Source organism: Cervus elaphus, chromosome 20 (genome assembly GCF_910594005.1).
Source record: "Cervus elaphus chromosome 20, mCerEla1.1, whole genome shotgun sequence".
In the NCBI taxonomy this organism is placed as follows: domain Eukaryota; kingdom Metazoa; phylum Chordata; class Mammalia; order Artiodactyla; family Cervidae; genus Cervus; species Cervus elaphus.
In genome coordinates, this window is record NC_057834.1 from 102806724 (window position 1) to 102831514 (window position 24791).

At 43.1% G+C, this 24791-nt stretch overlaps 1 protein-coding gene across 1 annotated transcript in view; it reads right to left on the bottom strand.

The window, feature by feature from the left end:
- PGM1 (phosphoglucomutase 1) overlaps positions 1 to 23351 on the bottom strand; it is a 68193-nt gene extending 44842 nt beyond the window's left edge. Inside the window, exon 1 of the mRNA XM_043876693.1 lies at positions 22917 to 23351. Coding sequence (XP_043732628.1) covers positions 22917 to 23162 — 246 coding nt within the window. The 5' untranslated portion in view covers positions 23163 to 23351. The remainder of the gene's footprint in view (positions 1 to 22916) is intronic.
- Positions 23352 to 24791: the final 1440 nt, after the last annotated feature.

Below are 24791 nucleotides of genomic sequence, written 5' to 3' on the forward strand. Positions count from 1 at the left end.
AAGCTACACAGTTCCTGATAGGTAGAGGCCTGAAAACACACTCTGTTGATGCCTATGCTTCCTTGAAGGAACATAGCTTTCCTAGCATTCTGTGTGCTGAGAGTCACACACTGCTTGAAAATGCTTGCTCGGAAGTCATTTTTCAGTAGCAATTTCATCTGACAGTGTGACCGCAGGGAAGGCCCCCGATCTCACAGTGAAAGGCAAACCAACATCTAAATGTCTCTTCCATCACGTTTTTTCTGTAGGGGAGATCCAAAGAGCCTAGGTCTGCCTGGGAAATTCTTGGATACTGCGGGGACACATCCTGACTGTGAACCTGGATACCAGACCTTGGTAGCAAAATTCACATTTTACTCTCTGTTGGCCCTAGAATGGTGCGGCCTAACAACTGCTTGAAAACCCAGCCAATTGCTGTTTTCTTACTGTGACAGCAATAGCTTGGTCCACCGATTGGGATTTCTGAACCAAGCAGGCGGCTTGCAACTCCTAGCCGCAGGACCATTTCCAGTGGAATGTCACCTTGTCTAGGTAACCATAGTATGGCACCCACCATTCTTGGTAAAAAGAGGGCTATCTAAAGAATGGCTTTATTTTCAAATCATTTATGGTTGTATGTTTCCCTCTTGTGGTAGAAAATGGAAACACAAGCAGGATTTCCTGTGTCCCTCGGAGTTTTTTGGTAGTCAGTGATTGACCCTCTATCAAACGGTAAAAACATGGTGGATTTATTGACTTTTAAGAAGAACAGAGGAACAGTGATGTTATGTTTTCTATCTCATCACTAAGGATGTTTCCAATTACATGGTTTAGCCAAACTAGGATGTGCAGCTGTAAAGAAACTGAAAGAGAGGAAGGACATCTTTTTCTATGGGATCTTTTTGAGCCAGAGCATCTGTAAAATAGGGATAGCAAAATTTCCTTTAAAGGTTCTGACATCAATGAAGAAAGGCATGTAAAGTGCTTATCACCATGCCTGGCTATAGACTAGCCACTCAGTAAATGTTACATAAACAACCAAAACAGAGATATTGGCAAAGGCTTATTCCATCTTTCTAACACACGCCTTGGAAGGAAAGTTATGACCAACTTAGATAGCATATTAAAAAGCAGAGAAATTACTTTGCCAACAAAGGTCCATCTAGTCAAGGCTATGGTTTTTCCAGTAGTCATGTATGGGTGTGAGAGTTGGACTGTGAAGAAAGCTGAGTGCTGAAAGATTGATGCTTTTGAACTGTGGTGTTAGAGAAGACTCTGGAGAGTCCCTTGGACTGCAAGGAGATCAAACCAGTCCATCCTAAAGGAGATCAGTCCTGGGTGTTCATTGGAAGGACTGATGCTGAAGCTGAAACTCCAGTACTTTGGCCACCTCATGTGAAGAGTTGACTCATTGGAAAAGACCCTGATGCTGGGAGGGATTGAGGGCAGGAGGAGAAGGGGACGACAGAGGATGAGATGGCTGGATGGCATCACCGACTCGATGGACATGAGTTTGAGTAAACTCCGGGAGTTTGTGATGGACAGGGAGGCCTGGCGTGCTGCAATTCATGGGGTCGCAAAGAGTCAGACAGGACTGAGCGACTGAACTGCACTGAACTGAACACATGCCTTGATCTCTAGAGCAGAAGGCCCAGGCAGGAGTGGATCAATGCTACGGGTCAGAGAGACACCTACAACAGGGAAGGGAAAAGGTAAAGGAAGGGGTCAGACAGTCTTGGGTCTGAATCCTGCCTTTGCCAGCTTCTGGCTGTGTACGACCTTTCTGGTTTCAGTTTTCTTATTTGTAAAACAGGGACAATGACACTGCTTTAAAGGCTGTGTACAGTAGGAGATCATTGCAATAGGTCTCAACGTGCTGGGCAGTATCCCAAGAGCTTTACAAGCATTAACTCAATCTTCACAACAACCCTACAAGATCAATAGCATTATTCTCAGCCCCTACCTTAGGATACAGAGGTTATGTCATCCGCCCAAGGTCAAGTAGCTGGGAAAGTGTGGAGACAGGTTTTGAACACAGGCAATCTGGCCCCAGAGCCTATACTCCTACTATAATAGGTGGCCAGGTGAATGGCAAGTACTCAACAAGAAAAAGCTTTTAAAACAGCAATCTAAAGAAATGTGATCATTTTTTCGACTCTACATCATTTATGGGAACTCCTGGGATGAACAGCAGCTCAAGTGGGCAGAGGTAGGACTCTCGCTGGGCCTTAAGATTTAAGTGAGAACAAGGCTTCAGAAAAATCAAATGTTATACCACAAGACACAAAAGATTTGGGAATTGAGTTCTAGATAACGCTATTAAAATTAATTTCCTTGAAGAATTCAGCACAGTGGAAATCTGGGTTTGAATCCTTACTCCTGATAATTTATAGTATCGTGGTGATCTTGAACAAATCAGTGATCCTCTATTTTCTCATCTGTGAAACAGAGATCTAGTTAAGAGTTGTTGATAAGATTAAAGGAGATCATATAAAGGGCTTATCATAGGACTATCATGCAGGTTCTCATGCAAGTAACATGCAAATAACAACCCTGTAATACAGATATCCTCATCATCCCCATTTTAAAGATGAAGAAACTGAGGCTTAGAGAATAAATGATGTGCTCAGAGTCTCACAACAAATATTGGAAGGCAGGCTTTCATTCCAGTTTTAATGCCAAAGCTCATGAATAGGCTGTATGGCTCCTTGTGATAATCAAGTGTGTCTTAACTTGGAGAAAATTAAGAGAAAATAGATTCCAGGTGACTCTCAAATCGATGTTGTCCAAGTGGAAAGTATATGAGTTTGGATTAGTCACACCCACTGCACTTGGACTTGTCAGCCTCCAGAACTGTGAGAGAATAAGTTTCTGTTGTTCTAAGCCACTCACTTTATGGTACTGTGTGTTACAGCAGCCCCAGGAAACTAATACAATAAATGGTTAAAAAAAAAGAGAGAGTGACAACTCCAGTGACAGCTGATTTCTTCGCAGCTGGGTGGCTGTTGTGAGAGAGAGACCCTTAGGTGGACCCTCCACACACACCTCTTTCCTTTGCCCTTGGTTCTTATCACTAAATAACACGGTCCATACACAAACAAGCGTCCTTCCTTGCTGAGTGATGAGGAGAAAGCAGAACTTGTTCCTCTGTAACCTCAGTGCCTGGAATGAAGTATGGTGGATAGTTAACAAATGTCTGAGTGGCTATGTCGTCAGTAGTGAGAGTTAAAGGACTTTGGTGAATAGGGTCCCTGATGAACAGAGGTGAGGTTTTCCAGGCAGTAGTCAAGGAAGCAATCCTCACGTGGAGACCAACTTCAACTATAAAATTTCTCCCACCATCACAGAGGACTTCCCAAAGCACAACAGAGAACCTCTGCCTAGGACCTGACATTTCAGGTAGTTTCCACAGCACACAGACTTGTGCAGTAACACAAAGGAACAGAATTAGAAGTAGCAATAGTGAAGGAGGTAGAGCTGGTTTGTCTGTGTGGTTGAGGCCAAAAGCTTGTGCTGCTTCCTGGAGAAGCACTGGGTAACTGCAGATAGAAGCAGAGAGGTCTTCAAGGTGCTCATTCCAGAAGGTGATCTTCAGTGTGGGGTAGAAAAGTGATGAGTGAAAAGTTAGAGCGACAGACACTAAAGTAACAAGAGAAGAAAAAGGTCATGGACGACCCCAGCCCCTTCGCTGAGATCTAGGGGAAACAGCACAGCTGCACTGTGCCTCTCTCCCATCTTTTGAACAAAAGAGTTCAAAATGCAGTACTTGGATACAATCTCAAAAATGATAGCACAATCTCTGTTCATTTCCAAAGCAAACCATTCAATATCACAGTAATCCAAGTCCATGCCCTGACCAGTAATGCTGAAGAAATTGAAGTTGAATGGTTCTATTAAGTCCTACAAGACCTTCTAGAACTAGCACCCAAAAAAGAAGTCCTCTTTGTTATAGAGGACTGAAATGCAAAAAGTAGGAAGTCAAGAGCTACCTGAAGTAACAGGCAAACTTGACCTTGGAGTACAAAATGAAGCAGGTCAAAGGCTAACAGACTTTTGTCAAGAGAATGCACTGGTCACAGCAAACACTCTCTTCCAACAACACAAGAGAAGACTCTACACATGGTCATCACCACATGGTCAATCTGGAAATCAGATTGATTATATTCTTTGCAGCCAAAGATGGAGAAGCTCTACACAGTCAGCAAAAACAAGACTGGGAGCTGACTGTGGCTCAGATCATGAACTCACTATTGCCAAATTCAGACTTAAATTGAAGAGTAGGGAAAACCACTAGACCATTCAGGTATGACATAAATCTAATCCCTTACAATTATACAGTGGAAGTGACAAATACATTCAGAGATTAGATCTGATAGACAGAGTGCCTGAAGAACTATGGACGGAGGTTCATGACATTGTACAGGAGGCAGTGATCAAGATCATCCCCGAGAAAAAGAAATGCAAAAAGGAAAATGGTTGTCTACGAGGCCTTATAAATAGCTGAGAAAAGAAGAAACGCTAAAGGCAAAGGAGAAAAGGAAAGCTATACCTATTTAAATGCAGAGTTCCAAAGAATAGCAAGGAGAGACAAGAAAGCCTTCCTCAGTGATCAGTGCAAAGAAATAGAGGAAAACAATAGAATGGGAAAGACTAGAGATCTCTTCAAGAAAATCAGAGATACCAAGGGAACATTTCAAGCAAAGATGGGCTCAATAAAGAACATAAATGGTATGGACCTAACAGAAGCAGAAGATATTAAGAACAGGTGGCAAGAATACACAGAAGAACTATACAAAAAAGATCTTCATGAACCAGATAACCACAATGGTGTGATCACTCACCTAGAGACAGACATCCTGGAATGTGAAGTCAAATGGGCCTCAGGAAGCATCACTACGAACAAAGCTAGTCAAGGTGATGGAATTCCAGTTGAGCTATTTCAAATCCTAAAAGATGATGCTGTGAAAGCGCTCCACTCAATATGCCAGCAAATGTGGAAAACTCAGTAGTGGCCACAGGACTGGAAACTGGAAAAGGTTAGTTTTCATTCCAATCCCAAAGAAAGGCAATGCCAACGAATGTTCAAACTACTGCACAACTGCACTCATCTCACACACTAGCAAAGTAATGCTCAAAATTCTCAAAGTCAGGCTTCAACAGTACATGAACCGTGAACTTCCAGATGTTCAAGCTGGATACAGAAAAGGCAGAGGAACCAGAGTTCAAATTGTCAACATCTGGTGGATCACTGAAAAAGCAAGACAGTTTCAGAAAAACATCTATTTCTGCTTTATTGACTACACCAAAGGCTTTGACTGTGTGGATCACAATAAATTGGAAAATTCTTCAAGAGATGGAAATACCAGACCACCTGACCTACCTCCCAAGAAATCTGTATGCAGGTCAAGAAGCAACAGTTAGAACTGGACATGAAACAATAGACTGGTTCCAAATAGGGAAAGGAGGACATCAATGCTGTATACAGTCACCCTGCTTATTTAGCTTATATGTAGAGTACATCATGTGAAATGCCAGGCTGGATGAAGCACAAGCTGGAACCAAGATTGCTGGGAGAAATATCAATAACCTCAGATATGCAGAGGACACCACCCTTGTGGCAGAAAGCGAAGAACTAAAGAACCTCTTGATGAAAGTGAAAGAGGAGAGTGAAAAAGTTGGCTTAAAACTCAACATTCAGAAAACAAAGATCATGGCATCTGGTCCCATCACTTCATGGCAAATAGATGGGGAAACAATGAAAACAGTGAGAGACTTTTATTTTGGGGGGCTCCAAAATCACTGCAGATGGTGACTGTAGCCATGAAATTAAAAGAGGCTTACTCCTTGGAAGAAAAGCTATGACTAACCCAGATAGCCTATTTAAAGCAGAGACATTATTTTGCCAACAAAGGTCCATCTAGTCAAAGCTATGGTTTTTCCAGTAGTCATGTATGGATGTGAGAGTTGGACTATAAAGAAAGCTGAGCGCTGAAGAATTGATGCTTTTGAACTATGGTGTTGGGGACGACTCTTGAGAGTCCTTTAGACTGCAAGGAGATCCAACCAGCCAATCCTAAAGGAAATCAGTTCTGAATATTCATTGGAAGGACTGATGCTGAAGCTGAAACTCCAATCCTTTGGCCACCTAATGTGAAGAACCGATTCATTGGGAAAGACCCTGATGCTGGGAAAGATTGAAGGCAGGAGGAGAGGGGGACGACAGAGGATGAAATGGTTAGATGGCATCACCAATGCTACGGACATGAGTTTGAGTAGGCTCTGGGAGTCTGTGATGGACAGGGGAGCCTGGAGTGCTGCAGTCCATGGAGTCACAAAGAGTCGGATACGACTGAGTGACTAAAATGAGGGGGAACAGTACAGCTGCGCTGTATGCACTGTATGTCTCTCTCTCTTTTTGGTAAATAAACATGTGATCTACCTTAGTGAACTGTGCATCATTCATTCTACAATATGGATTCAGATCAACCAACCCAAGTTTTTAAAACTTGCCCTGATGAAACCATCAGGTCATATACAGATGGTCACATGCCATATAATCTGCTGGTTAAAGCCAGACAGACTTAGCAAACTGATAGAGCCTTCATTTGTTACTGGACAAATACTCTAGCCCCCTTATAAATAGCTTTCTACATTTGTTAACTCATGTCTCTAAGATTCCTGATTCCCACTGGGATAATAAGATAATTCTCAGACTGGGTCTCAGGCTGACCTGTGTATAACAGAAAGCCTCAATGTTAAGGACCTGTGTGGTGATAACTCATCTCAGGCTGCCCTGCCATTCTCCTCCCTCTCTGCTATGGAGTTCTATCTAAAGTTGAAGCCTATGGGCTTGCTTCCCACAATGGCCTCCTCATTTTGCCACTGCCCCTACGTGGAATGTCTCCACTTTTTCCAGGCTTCTTTTCACCATCCTTTTCAGGACTTGGCTCAGACACATCTCCCCTGGAAGCTTCTGACTGCCTCTCCAGTACTCCTCTCCCTGGACTCCCAGTGACAATCTACAGAGGCGCTGCCACAGTCTTGCAATGCCCACTGGATGACAAGCTCCGCAGGGAGCTGGAGATCACTCATACATTTGTGTGTGCCCCAAACGCACAATCCAATACTGAGCAACGAGAAAACGCTCTGCACACGTTGGCAGGTAAAATCACCCCTCAAATGTTGTTCAGGAGAAGTTGCTGCAGCAAGCAGACCCCACCAACTTATACTGGAACCACTACCCTAAAACCCTAAAGAGTAGACCTCATGAGGGTTTGGTGTGCAAATACCAAACACTGTGATTAGTACTGAGCCATTTGGGGGCAATTTTGCTGATTTGGGGGCATGGTGCTGTATTCTTTTTGAGATAACTGAGTATCAGGCTGATCATATATTTCAGAAACCTAAAATTATGTACAGCAGGTCCCCCACCCTACCCCAGGACCTGTGAATGAAACACTCTCTCTGTAAGAAAGACATTTCTGTTCTGAAATTTATAGGCTAATAGGTATGGAGCATCATGATATGTTACTGGCCAACTGGAAGAAGAGAAGTGAAACTGAGAAGGTGGGAGCTGCCTGGGGGACTATATGCAAGGTAAAGTTGATAGTGTCTGTATTTCTCATCAAAATCCCTACTACCCAGTGTAGCAACCTGCTCATTATGACTATGTGTGAGGCACTGTGCAAGGTAACTTCCTACACATTATCTTATTATTTTCTAGAGACACCTCTGTGACATATTATTTTAATTATACAAATGAGTAAAGAAAAAAAAGTTCAGACAGTTTGCTCAAGATTAAACAGCTAATAAACAGCATATCTAGGAATCTAACTCGTGTCTGTCTGACATCAAAAGTTACACTAAAAAAAAAAAGTTATACTGAAACAAAATTCTAATGTAAAAGGGGTAATATGGATATACCACTAAGATCCTCAAAATGGCATGATATATTTACTTTTCGGTTATTCTTTAGTACATCTGAGTTTTGGACTTTCAAAGATGATAGATAAAATTGGACATTGAGATTTGTTTTGGCAGGAGGCTTAAGTCAAAAGTCACTATGATCGAGCTCCCTAAGTCAGACAGGCTGAAGGGTGGGATATGGAGGAAGATGGGAGGAAGGTTTGGGAGGGAGGGGACGTGGGTGCACCTATGGCTGATTCCTGTTGATGTATGACAGAAAACCACAAAATTCTGTAAAGCAATTATCCTTCAATTTAAAAAAAGAAGGGTTAAAAAAAAAAGTCACCATGGTGTGACTCTCCTAAAGCAACAGTGAAACCCTCATCTGAGTTGCACTTTATAGTTCCCCAAAATTTGGTATGCTCATTATTTAAACTAATTATCATAAAACCCCCCAATAGAGCAGATAGTAGAATTGATTCCATTTTACAAGTGCAAAAACTGAGCTTTAGTTAAGCGGAATACATGATGAAAAATATGAACGTGTTAGTCGTTCAGTCGTGTCCAACTCTGCAATCCCATGGACTGCTAGGCTCCTCTGTCCATGGAATTCTCCAGGCAGGAATACTGGAGTTAGTAGCTATTCCCTTCTCCAGGGGATCTTATGACCCAGGGATCAAAACCCTGTCTCCTGCACCGCAGGCAGATTCTTTACCATCTGAGTCACCAGGGAAGCCCAGAATACATGATATTGTACAATAAATTATACAACTGAGACTTGAATCAAAATCCTCCATTCCAACCCATCACTATGAATTAAGTTATTTGGTAAGGAGCCACCAAATGGCCTGTCTTCCATTTGACATTATGTCAGGAGTCTACAGAAGCACTGTGGATAATGGAGCTCTGGAACCTTCTTGTCTGGAATCTTGTCGGTTATTACTGTTAGCAAACTTTAAATAGGACAGCATTGGTATTAGGTATCAGGTATGTGCATTTTAAACCAGTGATTGTACCCTGCCTCCACCCTCACTTCACTTTCAGCTAAGTTCTCCCTGATTCCTCTTTATCACCTGTACTTGCTCAGAAATTACCTTGCCTGGGAAGAGAAGACATCCTCAGTCTTCCCTTCCCCTTTGAGGTGGGGTTGAGTGGCTCTGTGTTCCTTTGATTCCCTGAACTTCTCCCTTGGAGATCCGGTGAGAGTGTAACTTGCCAACACCTTGATTTCAGACTTCTGGTCTCCAGAATGGTGAGAAAATACATTTCTGTAGTTTTAAGCCACCCAGTTTGGAGTCATTTGTCATAGCAGCAACAGGAAGCTAATACACTAGTATTCGAACCATATCTTTTATAACTGCTTATAAATTCTCCTCCACTGGCATGAATGCTAAAAACAAAGACTTTGTCTGATTCATTTTTGTACCTGCAACCATCTCACACTTCCTGGCACATAAAGAGTGCTCAGCAATGCTTACTGAATGAGAAAATCCATGTAGTCCAGGAGGTTCACAGCAATGCCAGCATACATCTCTTGCAACTTCTGGTCTACAGCATGACATTGGCATGGGTCAGCTAACCATCCCTCAGATCCATCCTAAAATACCCATCTTCAACTACCCACTGCTAGCTCACGGCTCCAAGGAGGTGAAGGCCGCAGATCAACGGGCTCGTGACTGACTCAGCAACTGTGAACCTCTGCCTCACAGATCAAATTCAAGGGATAATGTATGGACAGAGATGGAATGGGAGGTGGTGGCAGGCACAGAAGACCATCCCCTCTGCCCTCCCCTGGCTTCAGAGTTTGGAATAACCATAAACATTATTAGAATCATCAGAATCTTTTGTTTACTAAACACTTATGTCAGGCACTATGATAAATACTTTCCAAATTTTACTTCATCTCCTCATATGAATCTTTAAGGCAGGTATTATTTACTCTCTTCATTACTTACAGGGTAACTGGCTATGCTGAACTGTGTGATGAGAGTATTTCTCATGGATTTGACCTCAGAGGGCTTGGCATCAACTACATGGCCCAACACAGAGAGGCAGCTGGCTTCTGTGACAGAAGTCAACCTTATTCCTGATTCCCTCTGAGCTTTCTACATTTATTTCCCTTTTGCTTCATTTTTAAGTGGATTTCATTTTGCTCCACAAAATGTATTTTCCAAAGTCCTCATGGGAGCAGTGTAACATAATAGTTTTATTACTAATGCAAAAGGTCCTTCCCCATCCCCACCCATTTACGGAATCCCAGCTCCATTTTTCTGGCCTCCTTGCAATCCTGGAATGATCTGTTGGAGCTGAAGTGGGTACAGGCTAAACATCTAGGTTTTTGTTTCTTGTGGCTTTGAGCTGATAGGATTCCTTTCCAAGCTCAGGGTCATTTTGTCTACTTGGGTTTTCAAACCTTCCTACTGTGCACAATTTCTGAATGCACTGAAACATGTTGAGATGTTTATCAGGATGGAAGAGAACTGAATTCCCAGGCCTCTGCGGTAAACTGTAGAAGGTAAGCAGCATGCCAGAATCTCCCTCATCATGACCTGTCTTCTAAATTCTTCTCTTCAGGGCAGTGTGCTTGAACAGTACAAAATGTAACTCATTTTCAACAGTTATGCAAGAGTAGAATATTTTCATCTAAATTAATATTTTCTCCTTCAAAACAAGCACCCTGGGAAGCAGCGCATGTATTCAAACCATGTTGACGCTGCACTAACATTTCTGGAACTCTCTTTCAGCAGCTGTCTTTACAGTCTGTGGCACTTTTCTTTGAAAGTCTTCAGTCATGACAAATTTCATCCTTTGAGAATAGATGTGAACTTTGGAAAGAGATGAAAATTGGTTGGAGCCACGTCTAATGAATAAAGTGGGTGATCAAATCTTGTTATATCGTTTTAGGTGAAAAATGAGGCATGACTATAAAATAATGTGACTGGTTTCCCTAGGTGACCCATAAACCGACTGGCTGAAAAATAACTCCCATAGAGGAGTTTCAAAATGCTTTCAGCACTAGACGCATCACTGGAATAAGTGTACAGTTCCCAGAGTGGTGATTTGGCAGGGAACAATACTAATTTGGATATATAAGTTCAAATACATTTGTTAAAAAAAAAAAAAGAAATCTGACTGCTTACAGTCGAAAATGAAGAAGCTGTTCTCCTGGAGAAACTTCTCCTCCTTTTTTTGACAGCCTGGTTGGCTATGGACAAGGAGTCTGCTGCAAAAAGTAGGCTCATCTCCTGCAGAAAACCTTCATTGAACACACTATCCCCTCCCACACTCACTCCCACCCCAAGCTGGGGCAGGCGTCCCTGCCTGGTGTCCATAGTGATCTCTTTTTCTTTAAGTACTAGCTCTTATAAAATTTAATGGTGATTGTCTGTTTTTGTGTCAGTCTTCTTTCTGCAATTGGAGGTTCCCGGAGAATGAGGACTGTTGTGTATCAATAACGCTCAGACAGTGTGCACAGAAGCATAAGACACTAACTCCTGTTCTTGACGTGGACCCTTTGCCTTTGTTTCTCGCATTCCCAGGGCTTTACCTGTCAAATATAACTTCTGTATGGCAACCAAAACTGAATATTCAGTCTGTGTAAAATCCACCCATAGAAATTTATAAAGGCCTCAGGTACAGTACAGGCTTCCCTGGTGGCACAGTAGTAAAGAATCCACCTCCCAATGCAATAGACGGAAGAGATGCAGCTTCAATCCCTGGGTTGGGAAGACCCCGGAGTAGGAAATGACAACCTATTCCAGTAGGAAATGACAACCTATTCCAGTATTCTTGCCTGGGAAACCCCAGGGACAGAGGAGCCTGGTGGGCTACAGTCCACAGGATTGCAAAGAGTCCAACATAATTGAGTGACCAAGCATACATCCAGAACAAGGTACAGTAGTGGCTGCTTATGATGAAGGGGTAGGGGAGCAAGAGGGATTGATTGCTAATGCACAAGGCTTCTATTAAGGTGATGGAAATATTTTAAAATTAGATTGTGGTGATGGCTGCATAATGCTATGCTGCTGCTGCTGCTAAGTCACTTCAGTCATGTCCGACTCTGTGCGACCCCATAGACGGCAGCCCACCAGGCTCCCCCGTCCCTGGGATTCTCCAGGCAAGAACACTGGAGTGGGTTGCCATTTCCTTCTCCAATGCAGGAAAGTGAAAAGGGAAAGTGAAGTCGCTCAGTGTATCCGACTCTTCGCGACCCCATGGACTGCAGCCTACCAGGCTCCTCTGTCCATGGGATTTTCCAGGCAAGAGTACTGGAGTGGGGTGCCATTGCCTTCTCTGGCATAATGTTATAAATACACTAAAAAAAAAAAATACTGAGTCATATATTTTAAATGGATAAATTGTGTGGTGTGTAAATTATATCTCAATAAAGTTGCTTTATTCAAAAAGTCCTCCATAATGGGAATGATTGTGCCTAGGTTCCTTTTTAGGCCTGTAGTTGGAATAAATGATAGTCAAGGTCTTTTCAAAAAATCTAGTTACCAATATAAAATCAAGTTTCTGTGTTCTCTCTGTAACTCTATCACTTGAAAATGACTGAGTGGTTTTCACTAAATTTGGAAAGCATGTTTAGGATAATGAGGACTGTGGGGTGTTCCCTAATATCAATTTTCCCTTTCATTTAGACTGACACCCCCAATATTTAGCCTAATACATAGCACTCAGCATAATGTTGATATAGATATACGTCAGAGATAGTGCAGGTTCAGTTCCAAACCACTGTAATAAAGTGAATACTGCAGTAAAGCAAGTCACATAAATTTTTTGGTTTCTCAGTGTATAAAAGTGATGTTTACATTATTCTGTGGTTTATTCAGTGTTCATTAGCATTATGTCTAAAAAAATGTATATACTTTAATTTCAAAGTACTTTATTGGTTAAAAAAAATGCTAATCATCATCTGAGCCTTCAGCAAGTTATCAACTTTTTGCAATAGTAACTTCAAAAATCATTGATCATGTAACAAATACAATAAGGACTTAAAAAATCCTGAAATATAGCAAGAATTACCAAAATTTGACAGAGACATGAAATAAGAAAATGTTACAGGAAAAAAACTCATCGCAGGATTGCCACAAATCTTCAATTCGCAAAAAATTTAGTATCTGAGAAGCACAATAAAGCAAAGTGCAACAGAATGAGATATGCCTGTATTTCCCAGCATCCCTTGCAGCTAGAGGAGGCCTGAGCCTCAGTTTCAGCCAATGGGACAAGAATGAAATTGATGACATGCAGTCTCTGAGAAAGGTGTGCCTTCCTTCGCTTTTCTTCCCTTCCTGTAGGTTAAAATGACCAAAGGATGGTGGGCAGCCATGTTGGACGATGCAGATAAGGGCAACTCACCAGGGGAGGCTGATCAACAAGAGAAAAGAAACAAGCACCTTCTGACACAGTGGGGCCACCACACCAGCCCTGGACTGCCCACACCCAGTCTGTTACAACGGGTTCTATTACTACGAACTTTATTTTATTTAAGTAACTTATTTTAGAACTCTGCTATAGCAGCCCAAACCTACGTTTTAACTAATGTAAAATCTGGTGTTCTGTACCAAAACAGAATTTAGATAGGCAGCATTAGCATAATTTTTATGGCCATGGCAAAAGCTTCACCACTGCTATCTTGGAAGACAGACCATGGGCCAACCAAAGGTGTAGCTCTAGGCAGATGGTTAGGAGAATTCAGAAGAGGAATGTTTGTTGGCTGCTTCTTGCCACAATACAGAGAAAAGCTCAAAGACGAGGCAGTCTGCAAGCAGAAATGGAGATTACGATTCTGCCAAGGGAAGTTTTCTTTGGCTGTGGCTTCTACACCATGTTGCCCAAGTCTAGTAATTTGTGCACTGCAGAGCTGAGATGAAGACCATTTGTGTTCCCAAGCTAAAACAGCTATCCATGAAGCAGGAGGTGAAGCAGAAAAGGCTGTGGCCTCAAATCTTTCCTGGGATTCTCTGCCAGATGGTGGGAGCTAGCCTACCAGCAGATAACCCAATAAAGACACTGACTTCTTATCCAACCTAGCTTTTCCTGTCTTAAAGTGACCATCAGCGATGGACAAATCAGGGGAGGGACAAAGCATAGAGGCCAAAAGAAAAAAGCTAACATTTTCAGGCTTCAAAATTCTATCTAGATGAGCACTTTCACTGTGGTTATCCGTGTTGGGAAAACAAATGACTTTTCAAAAAGATAACTGGGGCTTTAAAACAATGGGGAAGTAATATTATAATTTTGTGATAACGTCTGTTTAGGTGTGGTGCTGAGTCAATTCTCCCTGGTTTCCAGAAACCCTCTCCCAGGGCAGGGATTTATGACAGTTGAGAAGACTCTGCTTTTATGCAGGCAAAGGAGTTCAGAAAATGCCTATTCACAAATGCCTTCAGTTCAAAATAGCTTTTATGCCACGGTGACATGTTTTGGACCCCTTCAGACTTTAGAAGAGCTTTCAGAAGAATGATCTGAGAAAGTTAAGCAGGTAAGTTTCAATGGTCTATTCATTCTCCCTTAAAGTTTCAGAAAAATTCAGCTGTGAAGCCATCTGGTCCTGGGCTTTTGTTTGCTGGAAGATTTTTGATTACAGTTTCGATTTCCTTGCTTGTGATGGGTCTGTTAAGATCTTCTATTTCTTCCTGGTTCAGTTTTGGAAAGTTATACTTTTCTAAGAATTTGTCCATTTCATCCAAGTTGTCCATTTTATTGGCATAGAGCTGCTGGTAGTAGTCTCTTATGATCCTTTGTATTTCAGTGTTGTCTGTTGTGATCTCTCCATTTTCATTTCTAATTTTGTTAATTTGGTTCTTCTCTCTTTGTTTCTTAATGAGTCTTGCTAATGGTTTGTCAATTTTGTTTATTTTTTCAAAAAACCAGCTTTAAGCTTTGTTGATTTTTGCTATGGTCTCTTTAGTTTCTATTGCATTTATTTCTGCCCTGATTTTTAAGATTTCTTTCCTTCTGCTAACCCTGGGGTTCTTCATTTCTTCCTTCTCTAATTGCTTTAGGTGTAGAGTTAGGTTATTTATTTGGCTTTTTTCTTGTTTCTTGATGTAAGCCTGTAATGCTATGAACCTTCCCCTTAGCACTGTTTTTACAGTGTCCCATAGGTTTTGGGTTGTTGTGTTTTCATTTTCATTCATTTCTATACATATTTTGATTTCTTTTTTGATTTCTTCTATGATTTGTTGGTTATTCAGAAGCGTGTTATTTAGCCTCCATATGTTTGAATTTTTAACAATTTTTTTCCTGTAATTGAGATCTAATCTTACTGCACTGTGGTCAGAAAAGATGACTGGAATGATTTCAATTTTTTTGAATTTTCCAAGACCAGATTTGTGGCCCAGGATGTGCTCTATTCTGGAGAAGGTTCCGTGTGCACTTGAGAAAAAGGTGAAGTTGATTGTTTTGGGGTGAAATGTTCTATAGATATCAATTAGGTCTAGCTGGTCCATGGTGTCATTTAAGGTTTGTGTTTCCTTGTTAATTTTCTGTTTAGTTGATCTATCCATAGTTGTGAGTGGGGTATTAAAGTCTCCCACTATTATTGTGTTACTATTAATTTCCTCTTTCATACTCGTTAGTGTTTTCCGTACATATTGCGGTGCTCCTATGTTGGGTGCATATATATATTTATAATTGTTATATCTTCTTGGATTGATCCTTTGATCATTATGTAGTGTCCTTCTTTGTCTCTTTTCACATCCTTTATTTGAAAGTCTATTTTATCTGATATGAGTATTGCGACTCCTGCTTTCGTTTGGTCTCCGTTTGCGTGAAATATTTTTTTCCAGCCCTTCACTTTTAGTCTGTATGTGTCTCTTGTTTTGAGGTAGGTCTCTTGTAGACAGCATATATAGGGGTCTTGTTTTTGTATCCATTCAGCCAATCTTTGTCTTTTGGTTGGGGCATTCAACCCATTTACAGACTCTACTACAAAGCCACAGTCATCAAGACAGTATGGTACTGGCACAAAGACAGAAATATAGACCAATGGAACAGAATAGAAAGCCCAGAGATAAATCCACGAACCTATGGACATCTTATCTTTGACAAAGGAGGCAAGGATATACAATGGAAAAAAGACAACCTCTTTAACAAGTGGTGCTGGGAAAACTGGTCAACCACTTGTAAAAGAATGAAACTAGAACACTTTCTAACACCATACACAAAAATAAACTCAAAATGGATTAAAGATCTAAATGGAAGACCAGAAACTATAAAACTCCTAGAGGAGAACATAGGCAAAACACTCTCCGACATAAATCACAGCAAGATCCTCTATGACCCACCTCCCAGAATATTGGAAATAAAAGCAAAAGTAAACAAATGGGACCTAATGAAACTTAAAAGCTTTTGCACTACAAAGGAAACTATAAGTAAGGTGAAAAGACAGCCCTCAGATTGGGAGAAAATAATAGCAAATGAAGAAACAGACAAAGGATTAATCTCAAAAATATACAAGCAACTCCTGCAGCTCAATTCCAGAAAAATAAATGACCCAATCAAAACATGGGCCAAAGAACTAAACAGACATTTCTCCAAAGAAGACATACAGATGGCTAGCAAACAGATGAAAAGATGCTCAACATCACTCATTATCAGAGAAATGCAAATCAAAACCACAATGAGGTACCATTACACGCCAGTCAGGATGGCTGCTATCCAAAAGTCTACAAGCAATAAATGCTGGAGAGGGTGTGGAGAAAAGGGAACCCTCTTACACTGTTGGTGGGAATGCAAACTAGTACAGCCACTATGGAAAACAGTGTGGAGATTCCTTAAAAAACTGGAAATAGAACTGCCATATGACCCAGCAATCCCACTTCTGGGCATACACACTGAGGAAACCAGATATGAAAGAGACACATGCACCCCAGTGTTCATCGCAGCACTGTTTATAATAGCCAGGACATGGAAGCAACCTAGATGCCCATCAGCAGATGAATGGATAAGGAAGCTGTGGTACATATCCACCATGGAATATTACTCAGCCATTAAAAAGAATTCATTTGAATCAGTCCTAATGAGATGGATAAAACTGGAGCCCCTTATACAGAGTGAAGTAAGCCAGAAAGATAAAGAACATTACAGCATACTAACACATATATATGGAATCTAGAAAGATGGTAACGATAACCCTATATGCAAAACAGAAAAAGAGACACAGAAATACAGAACAGACTTTTGAACTCTGTGGGAGAAGGTGAGGGTGGGATGTTTCAAAAGAACAGCATCTATACTATCTATGGTGAAACAGATCACCAGCCCAGGTGGGATGCATGAGACAAGTGCTCGGGCCTGGTGCACTGGGAAGACCCAGAGGAATCGGGTGGAGAGGGAGGTGGGAGGGGGGATCGGGATGGGGAATACGTGTAAATCTATGGCTGATTCATATCAATGTATGACAAAACCCACTGAAATGTTGTGAAGTAATTAGCCTCTAACTAATTAAAAAAAAAAAAAGTTAAAAAAAAAAAAGTTTCAGAAAAATGATCTAAGAAAGTTAAGCAGGTAAGTTTCAATGCTCTATTCATTCTCCCTTAAAGTTCCCTGAACTTGATGCAGACATATCTAGTCATTCTGTGGCCCCTGGAGCTGTGCTCAAAGTTGGAAATCACCTTTTAAAAATGGCTACTGAGTGTGCCAAGTAATTGAGGGCTTATTTTCATTTTTAGTTGGGAGAATTTTAGAAGACTTTTCTTACCTGATGTCCTCAAAAGGAATAGACCACTGAGGGCTAACCATAGGGGCTTGTTTGAAAAGGGTGAAAAGGGGGTGCCTTTGCCTTTGGGGTTTGTTGTTGCTTTTTTTTTTTTTTGGAGTTTGTTGTTTTTATAACTTCAACTGTTGGAAATCCTCCTTCCCAATGCTTCTCCCAATCACCACTCACATGAATCCCTAAGACACAAGATAGAAAAGGTGAAAGAAGCCTAGAGTAAACACAGTGAGGACTGCCAACCAAATCAGGCCAATGAAGATTTAGTCATGAGTCTGAAACACTTTGAACACTGTGTTTTCATATTGGGAACAATTTCTTTCTTCTTTCCTCTTTATGACTGACCCACAGTGTTTCTGAAAAGAAGAAATGTAATAGGTAGGTGGTGGTACAGAAAGATTTGAGTGACTTGCCCAATCTGCTAGAAATGGTAGAGTTGGAACCTGATCTCTGGTGTCCTGATATTTCATCCAGTTGATCTTTTCCATAAATAAATATATCCCAAAGCAAGTAGTTTCAGGGATGGTTATAATATCCTGGTTAAAAGTTTGGGAAAACTGATTGGGCAATGTTAAGTAGGATTTTCAGAGCTTTTAAAACACAAATGAATCATGTGAGTTTGCAAGAAGATCTGAGAAGAATTTGGGGAAATACCAATTTCCACCACCCTGGGGCTGATAGACTTATCCATATGTTACAAGAATTTCCCCAGGTTTAAATTTGGCTTTTTCCAAACTTAAATCTGAGAAAATGGCTTGCAGGGAAGGTGAGATCCATCTTTCCTATAGATTCTACTACACGCCTTATTTTGGTAACTGATACATGAATTTGTTTTTGCCTGATATTGAACGCGATTGATTGCACCCATGAAGTACCTTCTTCCCAGGTATGATCTGCAGGTAAGGATTTTAATTCTGAATAAACATTAGTTTCTTATTCTGAACTCTAACATGCCTACAAACACCTGTGCTGCTAAAAAGTAAGTTGAAATGGTCACTACGTTGTGTGAGCCCCATGGGCTTAATCAGCACAGTAAGGAGCCAATTGGGGGTCAAACCAACCAGTGTGAGGATGACAAACACTGGTGAGGAGCTCAAGATGAACTTGTGGTTAATCTGAAGAGTCTCCTGGGATAAAGCAGAAAACAAGACAAGCCCCGTCTTCATTCACTTGGGGCTTACAGTCAAAAAGGTTTGTGTTGGAGGCCAGGTGGATTACAGATGAGCGAATCAACAACCGCTATAAGATGCAGTCAGTGTTATTATGGGGGTGAGTAAGACAGGCTATGAAAGCAGAAAAGAGGTACACCTGATTCAGGGATTAGGAGCAGGGAAGTGTCAACTAAACCCAGATCTAAGGTTGAAGAAGAGAGAAGAATGTTCCAGGTGGAACCAGATGTGAGAGAGTAAAGTGTGTTGAGGAGGTAGGTTGGAGACAACCCCACCCTCCAACTCTGTTGTTTCACACTCTACAGGAAACAAACCCACTAAAACACACCTCATGTTTTATATTTTACAAGACACTTCTGCATGTATTGCTTTATTCTCTCACTGCCGCAAACTTTTCAGATGTCCCTGGCCCATGCCACACAGTCAGGAAAAGAGACAAGGAACTGTCCCCTCCGTTCCTGGGATGCAAGAGGTGTTACAGTAGGAAACATGGATACTCCAGAACTGTCTTCCAAATGCTAGATTCCCACTGGGAATGGCTGAGGACACTGGCTGGCTGGCTAAAGTTTTAAGCAGTAAAAGAGCATTTTCCCCAATTCCCTCTTTTCTCGCTTGGGCTAATCACTTGTACCCTATTGGGATCTAAGAAGGAATCCCTCTAGTTTGGTTGGGGCCATTAAGTGTAGAGGAAGGTAGGAGATAAAACTGAGATCTATGGCCAGGGCGGGGTGGGTGGGTGGAGGTTAATATTTGCATCAGGTTGGGTATGATTAATTCAGCGTCCCCATACTAACAGAACATTCATCACAGGAAGTCCTGTCCTCAAGCTCATCTTGAGGTTTCCCTACAGGTGTCATCCAGTTTCCAGGTGAGAGAGGACTACCAGGTACTTTTAAATATGTTGCTTCATTTAATCTTCACAAGAGCCTCTCTGGATATGTATTGTCATTTCCAGTTTTCACAAACAAGGGGGTGGGAAGGATAAGAAATTGAATAACTTGCCCAAGGGAACTGTCCCCAATTCCTAGGATATTTATTCTGCCTAGAATTGCTCCCCTGACAAATGCACCTTAGAAACTTCAACTCATCCTTTAAGCCTCAAATCCACTACCACACCTCTGTGAAGACTTTTTCACTGTACCTTCCACTCTCAAGTACAGCCTGCCACGCTCTTGCCCCTTCAGTACCTGGAATAAAACTCCCTCACAACACTGGACACACGGCGGGAGTGGTTTAGTCTCTCAGTCGTGTCTGATTCCTGTGACCCCATGGACTGTAGCCCACCAGGCTGCTCTGTCCATGGGATTTCCCAGGCAAAAATACTGTAGTGGGGTTACCATGTCCTTCTCCAGGGGATCTTCCTGACTCAGGGATCAAACCCTGGACTCCTGCATTGCAAGCGGATTCCTTACTTCTGAGCCACCAGGGAAGCCTGGGTTGTCTGCTTATTCCTGTCCACTTCCACTTCTAGACTATTTCCTGAGGTCAGGGATATATTATATCCCAACTACTTGGCAATATACTTAAATCCCTGGTGAGGAAAGATAGGAAGAAAAAATCAGAGGGCAGTGAGTTGAGACCAGAAACCCAGAGAATAGGATAAGATACAGGTAGGGTAAGCAGTCCATGTAGGAACTCTCAAAAAGTGTGAATAGAATCAGGAGAGAGTGATCAAGACAAGGGAGTAAGAACTTTAAAAGAGCATGAAGTCAGCAATGCCAGATTAAACAGGAAGGTCACATAAGATAAGGCCTAAACATTCAACGGAATGGATTTAGTAACCAGAAAGTCATCAGTAGGCTTGGCAAGAGCAATGTCAGTGAATTGGTGAAAGAAACAGAAGCCAGACTGCAGTGAGATGGTCAGTGAATGGGAGGAGAGGAATCTGTGATGGTGAATGTAGACAACTTTTACAAAGATTGACTAAAAGGGGTGGGGGGAGCAATAGGGCAGTAGCAAAAGGGTGATGAGGTTTTTTATACATACTAAAATAAAAAACTTTTTAGTCTTAATTAATTCTTTTCCTTCCATCCCACACTACTCTCAAATGGACAGTTTTTGAATTGGACCCATTAAATTCCCACTATGCTGTAATTTTCTTAAGAAAAAGTCTTGTTGCTGAATCACCTTTTTATTCCACACATTTCTCTGTACATAATATAGATTCAGTATATTTCCTGAAGAAATGAATGAAATGCAAGTTCAACACAAGTGATGACAGGGAAATGAATACGAGCTGCACTAGGATACAGCTTTTGTTCATTCTTGGTTCTTCTTTCAAAGGGAATTTGAGGTTGCCTGAAAACTCAGGACCATAAAGGAAACAGATCCAGACAATCTTCTCTCTCTGATGCTTATAAATTATTTGACCCAGACAGGCAAAGGTACATTGTTCCCAGTTTAGATTTGAGAGACCACTGAAAAATAGATCCTCAGACTCCAGGGTTTCTTCATGCCCAGAAACTGTTCAAGTTCTTGGAATCAGCAGGTCTGTACCAGAGTCTCAGTACTGCCATTAGAGTTCCTGCTAAACCTGCCTAAGCTTCAGTTTTCTCACTGGCATCTTCAAGATGCCCATAATAGCATCTACCTCACAGGGCTGTGTGTGTGTGTGTGTGTGTGTGTTAGCCGCAGGGGTGTGTGTGTGTGTGTGTGCGTGCAGGGGTGTGTGTGTGTGTGTGTGTTAGCCGCAGGGGTGTGTGTGTGTGTGTGTGCGCGTGCAGGGGTGTGTGTGTGTATGTGTGTGTGTGTGTGTGCGCGCAGGGGTGTGTGTGTGTGTGTGTGTTAGCCGCTCAGTCCTGTCCAACTCTTTGTGACTCCCAGGCTCCTCTGTCCATGGAATTCTCCAAGTACAGCCATTCCTTTTTACAGGGCATCTTCCCCACCCAGGGATGGAACCCTTGTCTCCTGCATTGGCAGGGGGATTCTTTCACCGTGGGAGCCTCCAAGGAAGCCCACTTCCTAGGGCCAGAGGAGGATGAATGAGATAATGAAGCGCTTTTCACAGGGCTTGGCAAAATGGCCCTCAGTATATTAATAAGAGAAAAAAAGTACTGCTGAAATGAATAAAAATATTACTAAAGGGAATGAGTTCCAGAAGAGGTGAGTATAAGCCAAATCTTCTGTTAATTATAGAAAGAAAACTTTAAAAAAAAAAAAAAAACTCGTTAGAAAACTTTTTTACAAGAGTGAGGAAACAATCAGCCTCAGTTGTGGTTTATAAATCCACATTTTCGCAGAAGTACCAGGTTTACTGAAAAATCTAGTTCAAAATCTCACGTTAGTGGACCTGCCCATCTTAGTCGGTCAACGTTCCTTGGCTTGGGGCGGAACCAGTGTGTTGCGTTAACTTTCCGGCCTGCCACGACCGCTTACATAGGAGCGCGCTCGAGTAGGTAGGTTCTGTTCTAACGAAAATTCAGCTCCAGCAACCTCGGTGGAACAGATCCAGAAGCAACACCGGGCAAAGATTAGCCTTTTCAAAAGCCTGCGCCCCAGCAAACAGGCGGCGCCAGGGCAGAGGGCAGAAGCTCTGACCCAGCAAACTGGGGACCGAGCCCTGGCGCGCCGTGCCACCAGGGGGGCGGGTGCCCAAAGCCCGGGGCTGGCAGCCAGCGGGCAGCGCCAGTCCCAGACGGGAATAGCAGGCAACCCAGCGGGATGCAAGGAGGGTTCTGAGCAAGGCGGCGGCCTCTAACCTTTCCGGGTTAAGGTGACTGCACTCGGCTCGGTAACTGTATCTTCACAGGCAAAAAAGGTTAATGTAAAGGTCAGAGGCCCGGACGACGGCGGTGGCAGGGGAAGAAGGGAGAGGAGGAGAGAGAAGGGAGGGGCAGGAGGCAGAGGGCCGGGCCTCCCAAGGTCAAGCCCTGCTCCCCGCCTCGCGCCTCCCCGCCCAGCCAGGGCGGGGTGGGGGTGGGCGAGGGTTGGGAGGAGCGGTCAGAAGAGCAGTTCTGCTGCCCTCCTTGGCCACTCTCCCGCCCGGGGCGACCCCCGCCCGGCCGCAGGCTAGGAAGAGAGAGCGCCGCGGAGCTGGGGGTGGAGACTCGGCGGCCGCGCGCGCGGAAGTGGCCCCGCGGGAGCGCGCGCGGCCGGAGGCGGACGGGCGACTGGGGAGACGGAGGAGCGGGCACGTCCCTTACCCCGTTGGCGGCGGCGATGCGGACGATGAGCTGGATGGCCTCCTTCATGTAGAACCTGCCGTCTCCGCCCACCACCAGGGTGGCCTCCTGCCGCTGCGCCGGCTCCACAGTGGAGATGATACTCTGGATGAAATTCTCGGCATAGTTAGCGCTGCTCTGAAACACCTTCACCCGCTTCCGCAGCCCGCTCGTGCCCGGCTTCTGGTCTTGGTACGCCTTGGTCTTTACAGTCACGATCTTTACCATGGTGACGACTTGCTTCCTGGGGCCCAGCGGACTCTGCCAAGCGAGGGGCGGCCGGAGCTGTGGCTGCAGCTGCTCTGGGATGAGGGCGCGGACGGGGTCGGGGCCACGCCGGTGGTGCTCGTCCCTCCCCCTTAAAGGGACAGGGGACGGCCCTCCGCGGCCAGTTCACCTCCTTGCAGGTCCGAGAGGGAGGGGAATGGAGCGCCCACCCCCAGCCTCCTGTGAGATGGGTGGAGCCTCTCTGATTTACCCTTTCTTGTCGACCAATCCACAGTAAAATGAAATCCACAGCTCCTCCCCCAAGTGGAAGGGCAGAGGTGGGATAGGGACTGGGTCACAGGGCAAGGACTTAAGGCAAAGTGGGAAAAATACAGAGCAGGGACAGGCGAACTTCGAAGACTTGGGAAGGTTCCACTTAGAATTTTTCTACGTTTTGATGGTGTGAAAGCAATAAGTAGAATACTTATTGCTTCTAATCCTGTACCTCTAATTTTGACCTTTTACCGGGCCAGTAATATGCAGTAGACACTCTGTACTCTGGTGATGTTGAGCTGTGCGAACCCAGCTCCAGCTCCCAATCAGCCACCTGATCAGGAGGGTGTACAAGCAATTCACGTAGAACCCTTCTCTACCCATACAACCATTCAGTTTTTCACTTTCAGTACCGTATTAAATAACATGAGACATTCATGTAATGAATAGGCTTTCTGTTAGACGAATTTGTCCAACTTCAGGCTAAATTAAGTATTTTGAGCACGTTTAAGGTAAGCTAGGCTAAGCTACGGTGTTTGGTGGATTAGGTGTATTAAATGCATTTTCCCCTTATGATCATATTTTCAACTTCCAGTGGGTTTATCAGGAGGTAACCCCATTGTGAGTGGAGGAAGATCTGTACAACATTTCCTGTGGTTAAGCTGGAGTTGCATGCATAAATAACTTTCTGGAAGCATGTTCTGAGCAAGGGAAGTGTCAGCCTTAACTAGATTTTGACTTCTTAATCTTTCTATTCTCTCTAAACATTAGGGTATCTGTGATATCCCCCTGCCAATGCCTGAGACACAGGAGAGGAGGGTTTGCTCCCTAGGTGGGGAAGAGTCCCTGGAGGAGAAAATTGCAACCCGCTCCAGTAGTCTTGCCTGGAGAATCCCATGGACAGAGGAGCCTGGTAGGCTACAGTCCATGAGGTCACAAAGAGTCGGACATGGCTGAGTGACTGAACACCCCCGAGTGTGAGAAAAAGGGGTCAACTCCGAAGGTCTAATTCAACCTCCTGCTTTCCACCTGTTTACTGGTGGGGCACACGCTACTTCCACTGGTTAGGGTGGCTACAATAATAGGTAATAGTTATTGAATATAATGTTTCTAAAGTATAGGTTTTATTATTTTCACAATTTTATATTCACAAAACTGAGATTCAAAAAGTAAAATGACTAGTCAAGACCACAGAGATAAGTACATGGAGGAGGCCAACACAGGTGGGTGTGGTTCCCAAACCAGAGCTTTTACAGTGATTTGCCTGCATGTCACCAGGGAGAACTAGGAAATGTACAAGAAGGCTTGAGCAACGTATGTACAAACTACAAAGTGATGTTGAGTATTATTACCACCAAAATACATCAGTTATTCACA